Here is a 16,394-nt window from a genome sequence, read left to right as displayed (position 1 = left end):
ACAACACTGTGAGCCAAGTACCCCCTAGTATGAGCCCAGCCCCCTCCCACTGCACAGTTCACAGGCTACTGCCCTGGTAGAGGCCTGATGCCAGAGAGGCCCTTGTTTTCCACTTTGTCCTCATCTTGTCTTCATCTTCCCTTTTCTTTCTCCATGTCTCTTTCCCTGGGATCTGCCTGCCTTTCCTGCCTCTGCCTCTGGTTGGCCTCTCACTGTCCACGCTGCCTTCAGCTCATCCCTGGCTGTCTCCTTCCCTCCTCTTCTTGCTCTGTGTTCCTCCTCCTTCTCTTCCTCCTCCTCTTCCTTCTCCTCCTCCTCATCTTTTGTTTTTGTTTTTGCTTTTGTTTTGTTTTATTTTGAGACAGGATTTCTCTATATAACCCTGGCTGTCCTGGAACTCACTCTATAGACCAGGCCGGCCTTGAACTCACTGAGATCCACCAGCCTCTGCCTCCCAAGTGCTAGGATTAAAGGCACTGCACTGCACTGCCCCTGCCCAGCCTGTGTGCACGTCTGCTTTCTTTCTCCTCCTCCTTTCCCAGACAGAGGTCCCCCATTCTTGCCCTGACCCTCTGGTACTTTTCTCTCCAGATGGGGCTGGTGGTCATCCTGGCCTCCACGGTGGTGGCCATGTCTGCAGTGGCCCAGCTCTGGGAGGATGAGTGGGAGGTGCTGCTGATTTCCCTGCAGGTGAGTGAGGCGGGCTAGGGACAGGGACACTGCCATCCCAGGACCCTTGCAACAGGCAGAGCCTTTAACACTCCTGTTTCTCCAAGGCGCAGAGAGGAACAGGGAGGGGTCTGCACAGCAGGCTTCCCAGCATCCTCAGCGGGCAGATGGAGACAGGATTGCCTGTCTTGTAGGTAGAGACGGTCAGCAGCATGCTGATGACCTGAGGGTCTGGACCTGCCTTTGAGTCCCTGGTCCCTCCTGCCTCTCTTCACACCCAGGGCTCGGCACCATTCCTGCATATAGGGGCCCTGGTGGCCATCACTGCACTCTCCTGGATCGTCGCTGGACAGTTCGCCCGTGCAGAGCGGTCCTGTGAGTACCCTTAGAGAGGGCCCACCCATCCTGACCTCCATGAATACCAACGCCAGCTTAGACTGTCCCCACTGTCCAGGGACTACCTGGGAGGTCTGGGAATGAGGTGGGGCCCTTGTGCTCAGCATCACGGCTGGCTCCAGGCCAGTCATAGATGCTACCAAAGAATGCTCTGGGTGTCCATGTCTTCCTGTAAATGTGTGCCTAAGTGTGGGGTTCACTTCCTGTCAGAGCAAAGGCCACTCCACAGAACACCACGTTCTGACTCCAGTCTGGCTGGCTAGGCATGGTTGGGCCTGGTGAGAGATGCGCAGTGGCTCATGGGACGTTCCTACTGCCCGTGTCTGCAGCCTCTCAGCTCACCATTCTTTGTACCTTCTTCGCTGTGGTCTTCACCTTCTACCTGATCCCTCTCACCATCTCCTCTCCCTGCATCATGGAGAAAAAAGACCTGGGCCCCAAACCTGCCCTCATCGGCCACCGAGGGGCTCCCATGGTAAGCACCCCCAGAGGGTGGAACGGGGCAACAGCCGTTGCAGGAGAGGAGCGTGCGGGAAATAAATGTCATGTCTGTGGTAGCAGATGTAGCGCCAGCATAGAAGGACTTCCTGGTTTGGGTTTGATCTGCTTGAGACAAGCTGGGGTTTAAACTACCGCCAGCCTTCCTGCCTCTGCCTCCTGAGTGCTGGGGTTACAGGCATATGCCAGCACGCCCAAAACATAAGGACTTAAAAGCAAACAACAGGCTGGGGAGATGGCTCTGCAGGGGAAAGCACTTGCTGTAAAAGCCTGGCACACTGAGTTTAATCCCTGCCACCCACATAAAGATAAAGGAGAGGATGTTCTGTGTGTGCACTGAAGCATGTGTGCACATGCTCACACACACACACACACACACACACACACACACACACACACACGTACACACACGTACATACATACATAATGATAATGACTATAACACCACACTGACAATGTTTAAAAGTATTTATTTTCACTTTTATGTGTATGGTTGCTTTGCCTGACACCGTGGAAGCCAGAAAGGGGCGTTGGATCCCCTGGGACTGGATAGAATTACAGACAGTTGTGAGCTGCCATGTGGGCACTGGGAATCAAACCCAGGTCTTCTGAAAGAGCAGCCAGAACCATCTTTCCAGCCCCCAAATTAACAATTATTTAACATGACCTAATATCATAGTTATTTTTCCTTTGTCTCCAAATATATCTTTCTGTAGTGCAGACTTTTAAAATCATGATCCAAATGACATCATGCAGCCCATCTGCTTGACACATGTCCCCCGAGTGTCTTTTCATCTGTGACAGCCCCTCCCCCCAGTCTCCTTTGTGCTATTTATCTGTTGATGAAGCTGTCTCTAGACAGCCTCCCAAGCTGTGCATTTGGCTGCTCCATCCTGCAGTGGTGACTTGCTCATTATATCTGTTGTCCCGTTTCTGAGATAGGGTCTCGGTGCGCAGCCCAGAATAGCCTGGAACTCACAAACCGCCTGAATCCCCGTCCTGAGTGTTAGGGTTACAGGTGTGTGCCCCATGCCTGGGTGTGGCGTTCGTTTTATGCTTGTTTGGTTTTTACCCTGACACAGGATAATTAGTGATGCATATTTGCAGGTCACGGTGTGGTTCTCAATTGTACAATGCATTATCCTCACACTGCAGTGATCCACCTGTCACATCGCACCCTGTTTCATTGTGTTAGGAGCGTCCAGAATCCTCTCCTTTGCCTGTTTGAAAAGACACAGGGAGTTAGCATTTACCACAGCCATCCTATTGCAGTAGAATGCTAGAACCCATTCACATGGCCCATCATTTCCACCTGGTGACTGGCATCCCCTCCCCCTCCTACCTTCTATTGATCACTATTCTGCTCTTTACTTCTGTAAGGTCAACTTTAAAACAACAAACAAACAAACAAACACCCCAAAACATGTTGTTTTTTTTTTTAATGTGGCATTGTGATGCCTCAGGACACGTGTAGAGATTCAGCCAACAATTTGCAGGTGACGGTTCCCTCCTACCAAGCAGTCCTGAGAATTAAACTCAGGTTGTCGGGTTTAGCAACAAGAATCTATACCTACTAAGCCATCTTGCAGACACTTTAGCGCTGTTTTTTTTTGGGGGGGAGGGGGGAGTGGAGGGGCGGACAGCCAGTGCTCTCTCCATGTCACTGTGAATGACTGTGTCCAGCCAAGGTCACCAAGTGTGTGTTCCTGTGAAGGCTTCTCAAATGATAGCCAGCCTTTTGAGTGGCCAGGTCTAAATCCAATCTCTGGTTTGGTGCTGACCTCTAGTGGTAGGAAGAGGTATGGCAATTTACTCTGCACAGGACCAAAGGAGACTCACTGCCCAGCTAGATACCCCCAGAGAACAGTGATCCCATATCCCCAAAGGTCTGAAGAGGGGGTGGGTCCTTAGGAGGGAGGATTCACCCAGGGTTGCAAGGCAGGGTCACGCCGCTCACTGGCTGGAGTCAACCTTCTGGGTGATGATCCTCCCTAGGGTTGCAAACTTACTAAGTTAGGTGTCAAGCATGAATTTGAGTCCATCCAGTGTAGCGATGGAAAGATTACTATTATTGCTGTATAGATGAAGAAACTCATCACACCACAGCAACCCCATCCTCTCTCCTTCCCCCTCCAGAATCTCCCCTCCGACTGGGCTCTGAGATTAAGCCAGAAGGGACCAAGCATTCAGTCTCTGCCCAAGGCTACTGTAGGCCCACAGGCCTGTGGGGAAGGCCATTTGCTTCTAGAGTCTTGTTCAGTGCCTGTAATACAGCAAGGACAATGTGATCAGAGTGATTATTTGCTAACTCTGTCATTATGGCTGTGTCAGGCATTCATATTCATACGAGTCCATACCCAGCACACTGCCTGTCCTTTCCCCCCCAAACCTCCATGAGGTATACATATCATAACAAATGAAAACATGGAACCTTGAAGCAGCTGTGTGGGTGCCTAGGTTCCCATAGCAACTCCACAAAGGAGCCAGAATGAGAGGCAGACCTAGCAGGGGGCACCTCCCACTGGCTGGGGAAGGGTCACCAACTGGACCCTAGCTCTGCCATCACCAGTCCTTCCTCTCCAGCTGGCTCCAGAACACACAGTGATGTCCTTCCGGAAGGCGCTGGAGCAGAGGCTATATGGGCTGCAAGCTGACATCACCATCAGGTTAGCATGGCGGAGAAGGGTGGTGGCCATTATCCACCCCACCCCCACCTCTGCATCTGGGTCTCCTCATAAAAACCTCCTGCCCCTGGTGATAGGAGGGGGGATGAAGACTTGGATGATCCACAACAGGCCAGGCATCCTTTTAGAGGTTTGTGCTAGACTCCAGAATAGAAAGAACAGACTCTTGTCCGGGCAGGGTTTAGGTGTGGGGACTTAGAGCCCTGACACAGACCTGTTGGGAAAAAAAATGACACCTGTGAGTCTCACGCCTTTAATCCCAGCACTCTAGAGACAGAGGCAGGCAGATCTCTGTGAGTTTGAGGTCAGCCTTGTCTACAAACCGAGTTCCAGGACAGCCAAGGCTACACAGAGAAACCCTGTCTCGAAACAAATAAACAAACAAACAAACAAACAAATCATATGGAAGTGATGTGAACATTTCCATCTCTAGATGCAGTGTTTGTGCTAGCACGAATGTCAAACCAACGGGGAAACGCATCCCAACCTCAGGGGTAACTCAGAGGTTACCCCTGAGGCGGAGAGAAGGCAGGGCCACCAAATACTGCTCCACAGGGTGTACAATATACAGCTACACCACGTATGTGAGGTTACCACTCCTGGTGTAGACCACATAGATTATACGCCCCACACCTCTCCATAGGAGTGGATATAATTTCTTGAGGAACAGGGAGCAAAGGGGCCCTTTATTATTATTCTACACTAAGGAACTCTGTGAGTTGTAGCCAGCCCTGGTGGGTTGATAAGGATGCAGGAAGTATGTGGACGTTGTCTAAGGGACCTGTGCTGGCACTGCTATCAATATGACATTTCAAGGACTTGGTTTGAGGCCAGGTTCCACCATTTAGTAGCCATGGACCTTGAACTAAACGCTTCCTGCTTAGCTTCCGTTTTTCCCATTATCAAGCGAGGCAGTACTTACCCTCTATCATTGCTAAGTGCACAGGTCCACTTTCCCCAGCCCTCCCCTCCCCAGCTGTCTTCTCCACTTGACCTCTGTAGAGAGCCAAGGACTTGTCCCTTGAACCCTTTGAGGTCCCCACTGGCCCAGGGGGGAATCTGCAGCTGAGATGGACACAGAACAGCTATGTCCTTTGCGGGTGGGGAGTAGGGAGGGCGGTGATGGGAACAGATGATATCTCTGAGTGGGCGGTGACAGTGATCCTCTCCTGCAGCCTGGATGGTGTTCCCTTTCTCATGCATGACACTACCCTGAGGCGGACCACCAATGTGGAGCAGCTGTTCCCGGAGCTTGCCCGCAGGCCTGCTGCCATGCTCAACTGGACTGTCCTGCAGAGGCTCAATGCCGGCCAGTGGTTCCTCAAGGTTTGCCTGTACCTGGGCCTGCCTTAGGCATGGGAGACATGGAAGGCTCCTAAAGAAGGAGGCAGGTGGCCTTCAGCTCAGATGATCCTGACCAGGCTAGCTAGTGACCCCCCTCTGGTCCCTTGCATCTGGACCCCATAGCTGTCACTGCTTGTGTGGGGTTTCTGTTGATTGGCTTTCCCTCTCATGGATGCTGATCTTTAGTAGACTTGTTGAAGCTGCAGATACAGGGCTGGGGATGTAGCTCCATTGGCAGAGTGCTCACCTAGCGTGTACCAAGCCCTGGATCCTTCCCTAGCACCACAGAAACCTGATGGGGTAGGGTAATCCCAGCAATAGAGATGAGGGTAAAGACGAACAGGAGCTCAAGGTCATCTTTGATTACAGAGTGGACTCAAAGTCACGCTGGACAGGCTCTAAGCAAAGGATTCATTTGGAAAGCGAGGGTGGGGGAGATGGGGGGGGGAACATAGAGGCAAATGTCAGGCACTCCTAAGTCCCCTACTGGGCCACAGTGATCAATTGCTCAACACATCCACAGTCACTGGCAGCCCCGGGTCTCCATGCCCCATGGCCAGGAAGGCGTTTGAAAGCTCCGAAGACCTAATGATAGCATGCATGTCCCTGTTTCTACCAGACCGACCCCTTCTGGACGGCCAGCTCCCTGTCGCCCTCCGACCACAGGGAGGTTCAGAACCAGTCCATCTGCAGCCTGGCAGAGCTGCTGGAGCTAGCCAAGGGCAATGCCTCGCTGCTGCTCAACCTTCGGGACCCGCCCCGTGATCACCCCTACCGTGGCAGCTTCCTCAACGTCACACTGGAGGCCGTGCTGCGTTCAGGCTTCCCTCAGCACCAGGTGGAGCCCAGTGGGTGGCCCCCGCTTAGCCCCCTGCATCAAGACCTGTTCCCTTCTCCAGACTTCAGTTTCCCTGTTGGCGAAGCAGGGCTGTGTGCACCTTATTTTCCTGACTGGCCCATTGTGGGGACAACAGATCCTTTGAATCTCTCAGAGGAGGGTGGTGGCCCACATTCTCTGGTTACTTGAGTGGAACCTGGCCCAAATCACTGTGGTGTGACCATTTGGGAACCTGATACCACTCTGACAACACAGTTTCTCTAGATGCTATTGACTGTGGTCAGAGGAGGGGAGGGTGGGCTTGTCCATCTTGTCTTGACCAGGCAAGCTGCCCAAATTGTTCACTGTGGGCTCTACTGCTTCGGACAGGCCCCACTTTGACCCTTGAAGGGTCTAGGAAGTCTCAGACCCTCTCCCCGAATCTGGAGGTGAGAGGTCTGACCAGCCTGACCACCCTGTCTCCTGCCGGCAGGTCATGTGGCTATTTAACAGGCAGAGGCCTTTGGTACGAAAGATGGCTCCTGGCTTCCAGCAAACATCTGGGTCCAAAGAAGCCATCGCTAACTTACGGAAAGGTCACATCCAGAAGTTGAACCTCCGCTACACTCAGGTGTCCCACCAGGAGCTCAGGTGCCTGCCCTGTGCCACCCAAGGTGGCCCTGGAGGAGTGAGGGACTGTGTATCCCCCCCAGTTCAACTCTCCACTTAGCACATGTGGGTACAGGCCAGAATACACAGGGAGCCTGGGCACACAGGGTTTGGGAGTGAGATGGGAACCACTGAGCAGTGCTGGTGCCCCTGGACACAAGCACACTTTCCTCCTGGGGTGGCTGAGAAAGTGTCTGGCTATCAGAGGGATGTTCCTCCAGCTCCCCACAGCAAAGCACCTAAAGTCCTCTGTGCCCTGCCCAGGGACTATGCATCGTGGAACCTGAGTGTGAACCTGTACACTGTCAATGCACCGTGGCTCTTCTCCCTGCTGTGGTGTGCTGGGGTCCCCTCTGTCACTTCCGACAACTCCCATACCCTTTCTCGGGTGCCTTCTCCACTCTGGATCATGGTGAGTTGGAGACTATGAGGCCTGAGGACATCCATCAGTTACCTGTAAGGGCTCTCCCTGGAGGGGATGCAGGGCATCCAGGGATGGTGGCATCCATGGTGTATGGGGTTGGGGGTGGGAGGTATGTGTAGGCTTAGACAGAATGGAATTGTCATAGCTTCTGGGTCTGCATTGAAATTCTGGGGACCCTGGGCCTGACCCATATGAAAGATCACATGGCTTAGTGATAACTCAAGAAGCTAACACTTTCCTGGGTCATGGGCTACTCCTTAGATTTAGTTTTAAAGGAAAAGTTGTTCCAGAACGAGGCTGGAGGGCAGGGCAGGTCTACACAGAGGACTGTGAGGAGCAGGTGGGGATCAGTCTTGGAGCACCTGAGACCTGCTGAGCCCCTGTTCCTGCCCCTGAGATAACCCTGGGGATGAGGCAGGGGCCCCTTGCCGTGTCCCTGAGGCCACAAAGATAGGAGAAGGCTCTGCAGCTAAGGGCGGCAGAGGTGGCAAGTCAGAGCTAAGTTACCGATGGTTTCATGGGAGAAAGGTGTGGGCAAGGCCAGAGGAGGGCCTCAGTCATGGAGAGGGGGCTATGGAGGCCTGGGTCATTAGCTTTAGACTCATACAACTTATCATGATCCCTGCCAGTCCTGAAAGACCCTGCTTTTCAGCTTCCATCTGCCTACGGTCCTTAAACACCTCCTCTAAGGTGACATGAAATAAGTACTAGGCAGGCAGCAGAAGCGTGCATATTGTAGAGTTCAGGCCTGGGAGTTGATGGACAGAAAAGTGCCCCCCCATTAGTCAAGGGTACTGAGGCCACATCTATGGGGCTTGTGATCAATGTCCTACTGTCTGACATGGGTGCCCCATACCTATTTGTAGGGTCATATGTCTGTCTGCTTGGCCCATGGTATCTCACATGCATCATCATTTGTCACTTGCCTGGAGCTCCTGTAACTTATATACACTTGAATTTCAACATACTATCTCTACCTTGATTTGTTGTTGTTGTTTTGTTTTGTTTTTTGTTTTTTCGAGACAGGGTTTCTCTGTGTAGCCCTGGCTGTCCTGGAACTCACTTTGTAGACCAGGCTGGCCTCGAACTCAGAAATCTGCCTGCCTCTGCCTCCCAAGTGCTGGGATTAAAGGCGTGCGCCACCACGCCTGGTGCCATACACTCATGCATGCATACATGTTTGCATACACACACACACACACACACACACACATGCGCAGCCCCCCACGCCCCGAGTTCACTCCTGCAACATAAAACAGTGAGAAGCCTCAAGTTCCTTCCCTGCCCATCCTTGTAAGAGGTCCCCCAGTCTGTGGCCCCTCGTTATAGATGAGCTGTACATACACTCATAAGCTAATCTTGGGTCATCTCTCCACAGCCCCCAGACGAGTACTGCCTCATGTGGGTCACCGCTGACCTGATCTCCTTCAGCCTCATCATCGGCATCTTCGTGCTCCAGAAGTGAGTAGACCCTAACCCCTCCATAGCCTGCCTACCCCAGCAGGCCCAGCTCCGCCCTCAGCAGAAGCCAGATGCTCTTTAGAATGGGCTCCCAGTTCAGGACTCAGAGCCAAACCTTGCTCTGATCTGCTGTGTGGTATCTGGTGGCTGTTGCCCGCTCTGTGGCCATTCTGCCCACTGTGAGCCAGTGCACGGGTTCACTCCTAGTAGGACCGAGTGCTACTCTGCCAGCTGAAGCCCCTCGCACCCCTTAAGACAGCTGGCATGAGGCTGCCATGGTGGACTGGGTGGTCTGGGGAGGGGAAGATGCTGGGCCAGCCTGGGGCCTTAGGCAACCAGGAATCTAGGGGCTGGGGTTGGCTCTTGACTGACGTTCTCTCTCTGTCCCATCCTGCTCTGATGGCGCACGTCCCTCCTTTCTCCCCTCCCCCTCTCTGCTGCACTCTGGCATCTCACAGCTATCACTTGATCAGGTAATTCTGATGTGCTCCCCTCCTGCTCCTCTCTCCCCTTCTGGCCACTCCCTTTCCAGGTCTGTCTGAAAGGCCGCAGTGCACCAAGCCCTGAGCCTGGGTCACCTTTGCCCGTCTCTGCCTGAAGCACGGGCCCTTCTCTGCCTTCCCATCCCCCTCCACCTTCCTTTCTGCTTTCTTTTTCTTTCCTTTTTTTTTTTTTTCCTTTGAGACAAAGTCTCACTGTGTAGCCCAGGCTGTCCTCCAACCTTTGATCCTCCTGCCTCAGCCTCCTGAGTGCTGGGATGTCTTCTTCCTGTCTGGCTGCACTTTCTGGTCCCTACTGCAGTGTCTGCAGGTATAGACCAGTGTTTTCTTGGTAGGTGTTGACCCAGTTTCCCTCCACCAGACTGTCTCCCCTGGAGAGAGGGTTCTCACCTCCCCAAGTCCAGCACTCAGGGGGCCCTTTGCCACCTGCCCAGTGCAAAGCCCAAATTTCTGTTTCTCTCCTGCTCCAATGGCTTTTGACTCTTGGGACTTCCTTTCCAGTGGTTCATGCTGTTTCTCTGTATCTCTCCCACAACCTTTTTTGCTATCTGTGATCCACACCCTCATTCCTTTCTCCTTTCCCCCGGGGAGACCGATTCCACCCCTCAACCCCTGGTGGCTTTCCTGACCCGGATGTGCCTACCTGTAGAGACCCTAGCCTGATACTCTCCCCCCCCCCCCGTGGGTTCTAACACTAATTTCTAAGATGAGACCTTAGTATTAGGGGTGGTCAGGGACCTTAAGACTTGCTGGGTCAGGCTGCTTTGTTGACCAGCTTCTAGGTCTGAGGCTAAGAGAACCTCGACCCTGGCTATGGGGCTCAGCCCTTGACAGGAAGTCTAGCGCGCGCATTCTCATTCCACGTGTAGAGTCTGCAGGCGCTGCCTGTGTGGTACTGAGCCCAGCAGACAGGCACAGCCCCAGCAGGGTCATTGTCTCCTGAGGGTCAGGAATAGCCAGAGAGAGGACAGGGAGCCATAGGAGATGAATCTGGAGAGAGATACTTCCTGTGGGCCTCACCCTTTCATTCATTGATTCAACAAACACTTGCCTAGCCTCACAGCGTGCCTGGCATTGAGGCTGTCACTGGGGGCCAGCCAAGGAGCCAGAGGAACAAGCACTGGCCCACCGAGGCACAGTGCCTTCCCCTCCAGCCTCCTGCTTCCCCTCTGTCTGCCTGTCCTACTACCCTGTCTGTCCATTTCTGCTGTGTCGGCCCCATCTATAACCCCACAGTGAGTTTTATATGGAGTCTTAGCTGCCTCCAACCACCCAGCAGGGGTCCATCTCCTGGGGAGTCAGGGGTTTTTATTTCTAAGCAGATAACTCCAGACCATGTTCCTCTAATATCTTTGTCCGGGGACCTGTGAGGGCTAGTCCTAAGCCAAACCTCACTGTCACTGTCCTCTCTGGCCTCTTCTGGTTTTGCTCAGCCTGTTTTGTTAGTTGGTTTATAGGAGGTCATCAGTGTTCTATCTGCTAGGCTCCTTCCTCCCAAGACTGTCCCATCCAAAGAGAGCCAAGATATATAAAACTGCCTTTCCGGGCCAGGGGGGCTGATAAAGGAGGTGGGAGAGAGGCAGGAGGGCCCTGGCTGGAAATCAGTACACTACCCGTCTCTGGGCCTCAGCTTCCCCATTTGGATCATGGGTCTCTCAGGCCACATGAGGAGAGGCTCTGGAAATGGGCAGGGTCTCTGCTCCTGGGAGGCTGGGGGAGGACCTGATGCCCACCGGGCCGTCTCTGCAGGTGGCGCCTGGGTGGTATACGGAGTTACAACCCAGAGCAGATCATGCTGAGCGCCGCCGTACGCCGGACCAGCCGGGACGTCAGCATCATGAAAGAAAAACTCATCTTCTCAGGTGACAGCCTGTGCGGGCCCTGGATTAGGTGGCACACATGTAATACACCAGGACAGGTGGACGGCATATCCCTCTCTCCAGGTCCACACCCACGCACGTACCAAAGGACAGAAACACATGTGTGTCCACATCACACAACCCCAGATTCTGGGGCTCAGTGTGAGCTGTGGGTTGGTGAACAAACGTGACAAGCTGGAGTGTGGGGGTGGGTGACCGTGTGAAGGCCCAACGCCTTTCCTTGGTTCACACATGACTTCCACAAGTGACAACAGTGTTCTTTTCCGTCCCTGCTGGCATTCCTGGTCTATGAAGGCAGCTGTAAAGACGTGTGCGAAACTGGGTGTCACTGAGGCTCCTCAGAGAAGGACTGAGTCAGAAAGTGTGCTCAGGGCTCCCTGGGGCAGCAAGAAAGGTTTGAGGTGGTGATGTGGCTTGGGTGTGAAGGAGGCTGGAGGTGCCTGGGTAACGGCTTGATCAGACACTAGAAAGAGTGCTTCTGTGGACACGGGTGTGCCCCAAGGCTGTGCTGCTTGTCTTGGGCGTAAAGAACCAAGCAGCATTCCACAGAGCCACCTTCCAGAACCTCGGCTCTGCCCAGTCACCTCCCAACACCAGGACATGGGCTATTGTAGATTGTGAGAGAGCTGGATGAACCGGGCTGGCTTGAAATAGGAAGTCCCAGCCCAGCTTGGGGAATCAAGGAGATGTCTAGTAGGCTGACATACCAGGGATGCGGAGGCTTGAGCTAGATTTTAGGAAAAGAGCTGTTGCTGGGGAGAGAAGACACTCGACAGAGAGAAGGCAACATGTGCAAATGCCTGGAGCAAAGTAAAGGCTGGGTAACAAGCCCCCGAGAGTGCATTAGGTTTCTGCCACAGGAGTTCCAGGGGGCAGAGGACTAACGGCCTAGGAGGGACTGAGGAGGCCCCTGAATGCCAGGCTCAGTGCCCACAGGCTCCATGCTGACTGGAACCAGTGATTACATCTGTCTCCGAGTGCCTTCCCTCCCCTCTGCCTGTCCCCCTGTCCTCAGAGCCAATCTTCCTCGCTCACATTCTGTCTCCTCTGGTCACACAGAGATCAGCGATGGTGTGGAAGTCTCCGATGAGCTTTCAGACAGCAGTTACGACACCTATGCCAACAGCACAGCCACCCCCGTGGGCCCTCGAAATGCTGGCAGCCGTGCCAAGACCGTCACAGAGCAGGGCGGGCATTAGCTGAAGATCTGTCTGCCCAACTTGTACCCAAGGTAGAACCTAGAAGAGAGGAAGGCCTGATGAAAGAAGCTGCACCTAGGAGGGCCTGGGAGCTGGCTCCTCAGCCTACTTCTGCGCTCCAAGCTCCTTTGTCTGTTCCAGCCTCTCTTGCATGAGTGTGGAGGGGGGGGGGACCAAAGGGGCCCTCTCTGCTGAGGCTCAGCTGGACCAGGACTCCAGCCTCCAGGTGCCCCTGCAGGCCTGGGGCTTTTCATCTAGGAAGTGAAGGCCTAGTCTCCTGGTCCACTCTCATAGTCATCCTTGGCCTCCCAGCCTGGAAGGGTTGGTGAGTCACTGGGCTGTGCCGTGTGCCACAGGCAAGAGGAGGACATGGATGTCTCCCTGTGCCCACACCTCTCTATTTATCTGTCTGTGCTGTGAGATGACTAACTGTTCTCACCCCTGCCTTGAGGACGCTGGCTGGTCCTCCCTCTTGCCGGGGGGGTTCTACGCTCTGCACCCATCTCAAAGCACAAGGAAGTTCATCTCAGGAGAAGAAAGCAGTGGCTGTGGTGGAGACACGTTCCTCCCAACCAGCTCCCTTCCACCACTGTCCTCTCTGTCCCTGAGAAGCAGCTGGAGAGGACCGGAATCACAGACTCAGGGCTGTCCTGCCTCACACCCAACTGTCCAGCAGGCCTCTGGGGCAGAAGAAGCCTTGAGGACCAGGTGAACACAGACTGATCTGACCTCAGGTTCCCACAGCAGCGGCCACAGGGCAATGGGCCACCTGGGCGAAGCACACTGGGCTCAGTCAAGCATGGGCCTCTGGCCAAAGTTGCCTACAGTAGAAGGAACCCAAGGGCAAAGACAATTAAAGCTGCCATCTTGATGTGTGTTGTCTCTGAATTGTCAGTGGCAGTTTGGGGACCCAGCATGCTGGGGTTGGGATTAGGTGTTGGCCCCAGGTTTTGACGAAGAGCCATTTCCCAGATGAAAGTGAAAACTACTAAATATCTGAGTCCCTCCCTTGATCAGCCATGATGCCAGGACTTCAGCAACCCCTGAATCGTACACCCAATGAATGCCCCTCAGTTATGTGGGGCAGGATGCTAAAGTGACCATCCAAAGTCACATAGGCAAAGCCAGGGCTACTCTTTGAGAAGCCTACATCCACACCCTTAACTCTTATGCTTAAAAACTGTCTTTGGGGGGAGGGTGGCACATGCTTTTTAAGAACTTACCTTTTTTAATTTTAAGAAGTATGCATTTGTGTGCATACATTCATGCCACTTGCGTGGGGGCACCCTCAGAGTCTAGAATATTATGTTGGCTCTCCCGGAGCTGGAGTTGCAAGCAGTGGTGAGCCACTTGATAGAGGTGCTGGGAACCAAACTTGGGTCCTCTAGAATAGCAGCCAGAGCTCTTAACCACTGAGCCATCCCTCCAGCCCCCAAAATGTCTTTCTAAAAATATAAACTCCAGTGGGCTGGGGAGATGGCTCAGCAGTTAAGAACCAACACCTAGCGCCAGAACACTCGCAGCTATCTGTGACTGGCCCTTATTGTACACACCTGGTATAGGTCGAACACCCATCTACATAAAGTCATTTATTTTTTTGAGTCAGGGTCTCTCTATGTAGCCCAGGCTGTCCTGGAATTCATTATGCAGACCAGACTAGCCTTGAATAGAGATCTACCTTTCTCTGACTCCCTAGTGCTGAGATTAAAGGTGTGCTCCATCATAACTGGCTCTTAATAAAAAGCAAAACAACAAAACGAAACAACCTTCAATTCTCTTGAGAGGGATGGGGAGAGCAGGGCCTCACACCCAGCCTGCATGCACCTTTTGTAACCATCTAGGAATGGTGCAGCAGAGTGATGCTTCTGCAGAGCCTGGGTCAGGGGGGCCTTTGTGGTGACATGGAGGACAAGTCCTGAGTGTCAGGATGCATCCTCACCTTGCAGAGGTTTGGCTGTGGGTCTGGCTGAGACAGGCTCATACCCTGACTTAGCATGAGAGAGGGCCCCTGGGCTGGAAGTCAAACATAGCCCAGGGAACACAGGTGTCCATGCCCCCTCCTACCTCTCAGTGTTCCCAGCTCTGCCCTCTGTGGTAAGGGTCAGCCATGGAAAATAGGGAAAGCCTTTAAATCTTGGGGCTAGGCCGGGCATGGTGGCGCACGCCTTTAATCCCAGCACTCGGGAGGCAGAGGCAGGCGGATTTATGAGTTCGAGGCCAGCCTGGTCTACAAAGTGAGTTCCAGGACAGCCAGGGCTACACAGAGAAACCCTGTCTCAAAAAACCAAAAAAAAAAAAAAAAAAAAAAAAATCTTGGGGCTCTGCCCAAATCTGCATGTCTTGAGTGCATCCTGAAGGGAAGAAAGCTGAACCGGTGCCCCAGCTTGCACTAGGTCAATGCCACACCACTGAGGGGACAATGTACTATCTCATCTCCAAAAGTGGATGTTCCAGATGGAATTCTTGATCTATGAAAAGATTCTGTGTCACTTTGAGCCCCCTCCAAATTCAGACCCTTCAGTTGTCCTCCATTTGCCTCTCTACACAGTCCTTTGGGCATCTGGGGGGGATTTATCCACCATTTTCCTCACTACTGCACATCTCTTGCTGTGGCAGAGATCATCTCTGCCTGTCCCAGGACACAGGTAGAATCAAACCTGATCTGTGAGGCTGGGAAATGTGTACAGTCTTACCCATATGATGTCATGGCAACTGTCTAGCTTATGGAAAGCCATTCGGAAAGATGACACATTTTCATGAAATCCTCTCCCTGTCCAGTCAACTCCCCTGGGCTATCTGGACAGGGTACCCAAGGCTCCCGGCCATGCTGGTGCACATGAGACACCTTGAAATCTTAGAGTGGGGGGGGATAAAGAAGGGTGCAGGACCTAGAGTCCCACTCAGAATCGCTAGCTGCATCCCACCCTCATCAGAACCTGATTCTGAAATCCTCTCCTGCCCAAGGATGATCAGGCCACCTCCCTGTCACCAAACAATGAATGGCAGTCCTATCTCCATCCTCCAAGGCCTTCAGCCTGTGCTGCACCTTGGCTTCCCTTCCCTAACTTAGTGGTTACTGAACCCCCTGCCCTGATAACGCCCCCAGTAGATCCCCTTGACTACAGAGTACACCTCACTGCCCACCTTACAGAGAAGCAAAAGAGCCTCTTCACCTTCTGGACACTCCTGTGCCTCGCTCCTTCCTCTCCAGTGCCTTCTCTGTCCAGATGAACCTCTATCTCCTGCAGGCCTCTGGGAACCCTCAGCTCCTTCCCAAGTCTAAAGGTCTTCAAGCCACTCGCTTCCTTTTACAGCGTGTGTGTGTGTGTGTGTGTGTGTGTGTGTGTCACAGTACAGATGTGGAGGTCAGAGGCAGAAAGCAAGAAAACAAGAGAGAGTCAGGTCTTCCAGGGCAGGGGCTCGAGGCAGGAACTGAAGCAGAGACCAAGGAGCACTCCTTGCTGGTTCGCCTCCCTCTGGCTTGCTCACATGCCTTTTATGAAGCCCAGGACCACCTGGCTAGTATGGCACTGCCCATCATAGTTGAATCCTCTTACATCAATTAGCAATTAAAAAACAAAAGGAAACAAAAAACACAAAAACCCAGACATGGCCACAAACCAGTCACAAGGCAATCCTTCAGCTGAGGCTCCACCTTCCCAGGTGACTATGGGTTTGTGTCAGGTTAATACCTGGACACATAATATCTATGACGGGTCCCAGAGACTGACCTAAGGTTATCAGATTCGGCAGCTTGTGCCTTTCCCTGGTAAGCCGTCTCCCTGCCCCCATGATGCCCTTTCTCCGCTATACTGAGAAGTTCATTCCCTCCGGTATTCAGGCAGCTTACCAC

At 53.2% G+C, this 16,394-nt stretch overlaps 1 protein-coding gene across 2 annotated transcripts in view; it reads left to right on the top strand.

The window, feature by feature from the left end:
- Gdpd5 (glycerophosphodiester phosphodiesterase domain containing 5) overlaps positions 1 to 14,157 on the top strand; it is a 79,137-nt gene extending 64,980 nt beyond the window's left edge. The window contains exons 8-19 of one of the 2 annotated variants that reach the window (XM_029480154.2): positions 592 to 690; positions 951 to 1,044; positions 1,395 to 1,540; positions 4,147 to 4,229; positions 5,423 to 5,573; positions 6,211 to 6,429; positions 6,902 to 7,059; positions 7,342 to 7,489; positions 8,880 to 8,962; positions 9,421 to 9,435; positions 11,212 to 11,324; positions 12,402 to 14,157. In XM_029480154.2, the coding sequence (XP_029336014.1) occupies positions 592 to 690; positions 951 to 1,044; positions 1,395 to 1,540; positions 4,147 to 4,229; positions 5,423 to 5,573; positions 6,211 to 6,429; positions 6,902 to 7,059; positions 7,342 to 7,489; positions 8,880 to 8,962; positions 9,421 to 9,435; positions 11,212 to 11,324; positions 12,402 to 12,541 (1,449 nt within the window). In that variant the 3' untranslated portion in view covers positions 12,542 to 14,157. The remainder of the gene's footprint in view (positions 1 to 591; positions 691 to 950; positions 1,045 to 1,394; positions 1,541 to 4,146; positions 4,230 to 5,422; positions 5,574 to 6,210; positions 6,430 to 6,901; positions 7,060 to 7,341; positions 7,490 to 8,879; positions 8,963 to 9,420; positions 9,436 to 11,211; positions 11,325 to 12,401) is intronic. The other variant, XM_021167108.3, reaches the window with a different exon arrangement.
- The last annotated feature ends 2,237 nt before the right edge of the window (positions 14,158 to 16,394 follow it).

This window comes from Mus caroli, unplaced genomic scaffold (assembly GCF_978045245.1).
Source record: "Mus caroli unplaced genomic scaffold, Mus_caroli_1 scaffold_8, whole genome shotgun sequence".
Taxonomy (NCBI): Eukaryota; Metazoa; Chordata; class Mammalia; order Rodentia; family Muridae; genus Mus; species Mus caroli.
This window is presented reverse-complemented; position numbering and strand designations above follow the sequence as displayed.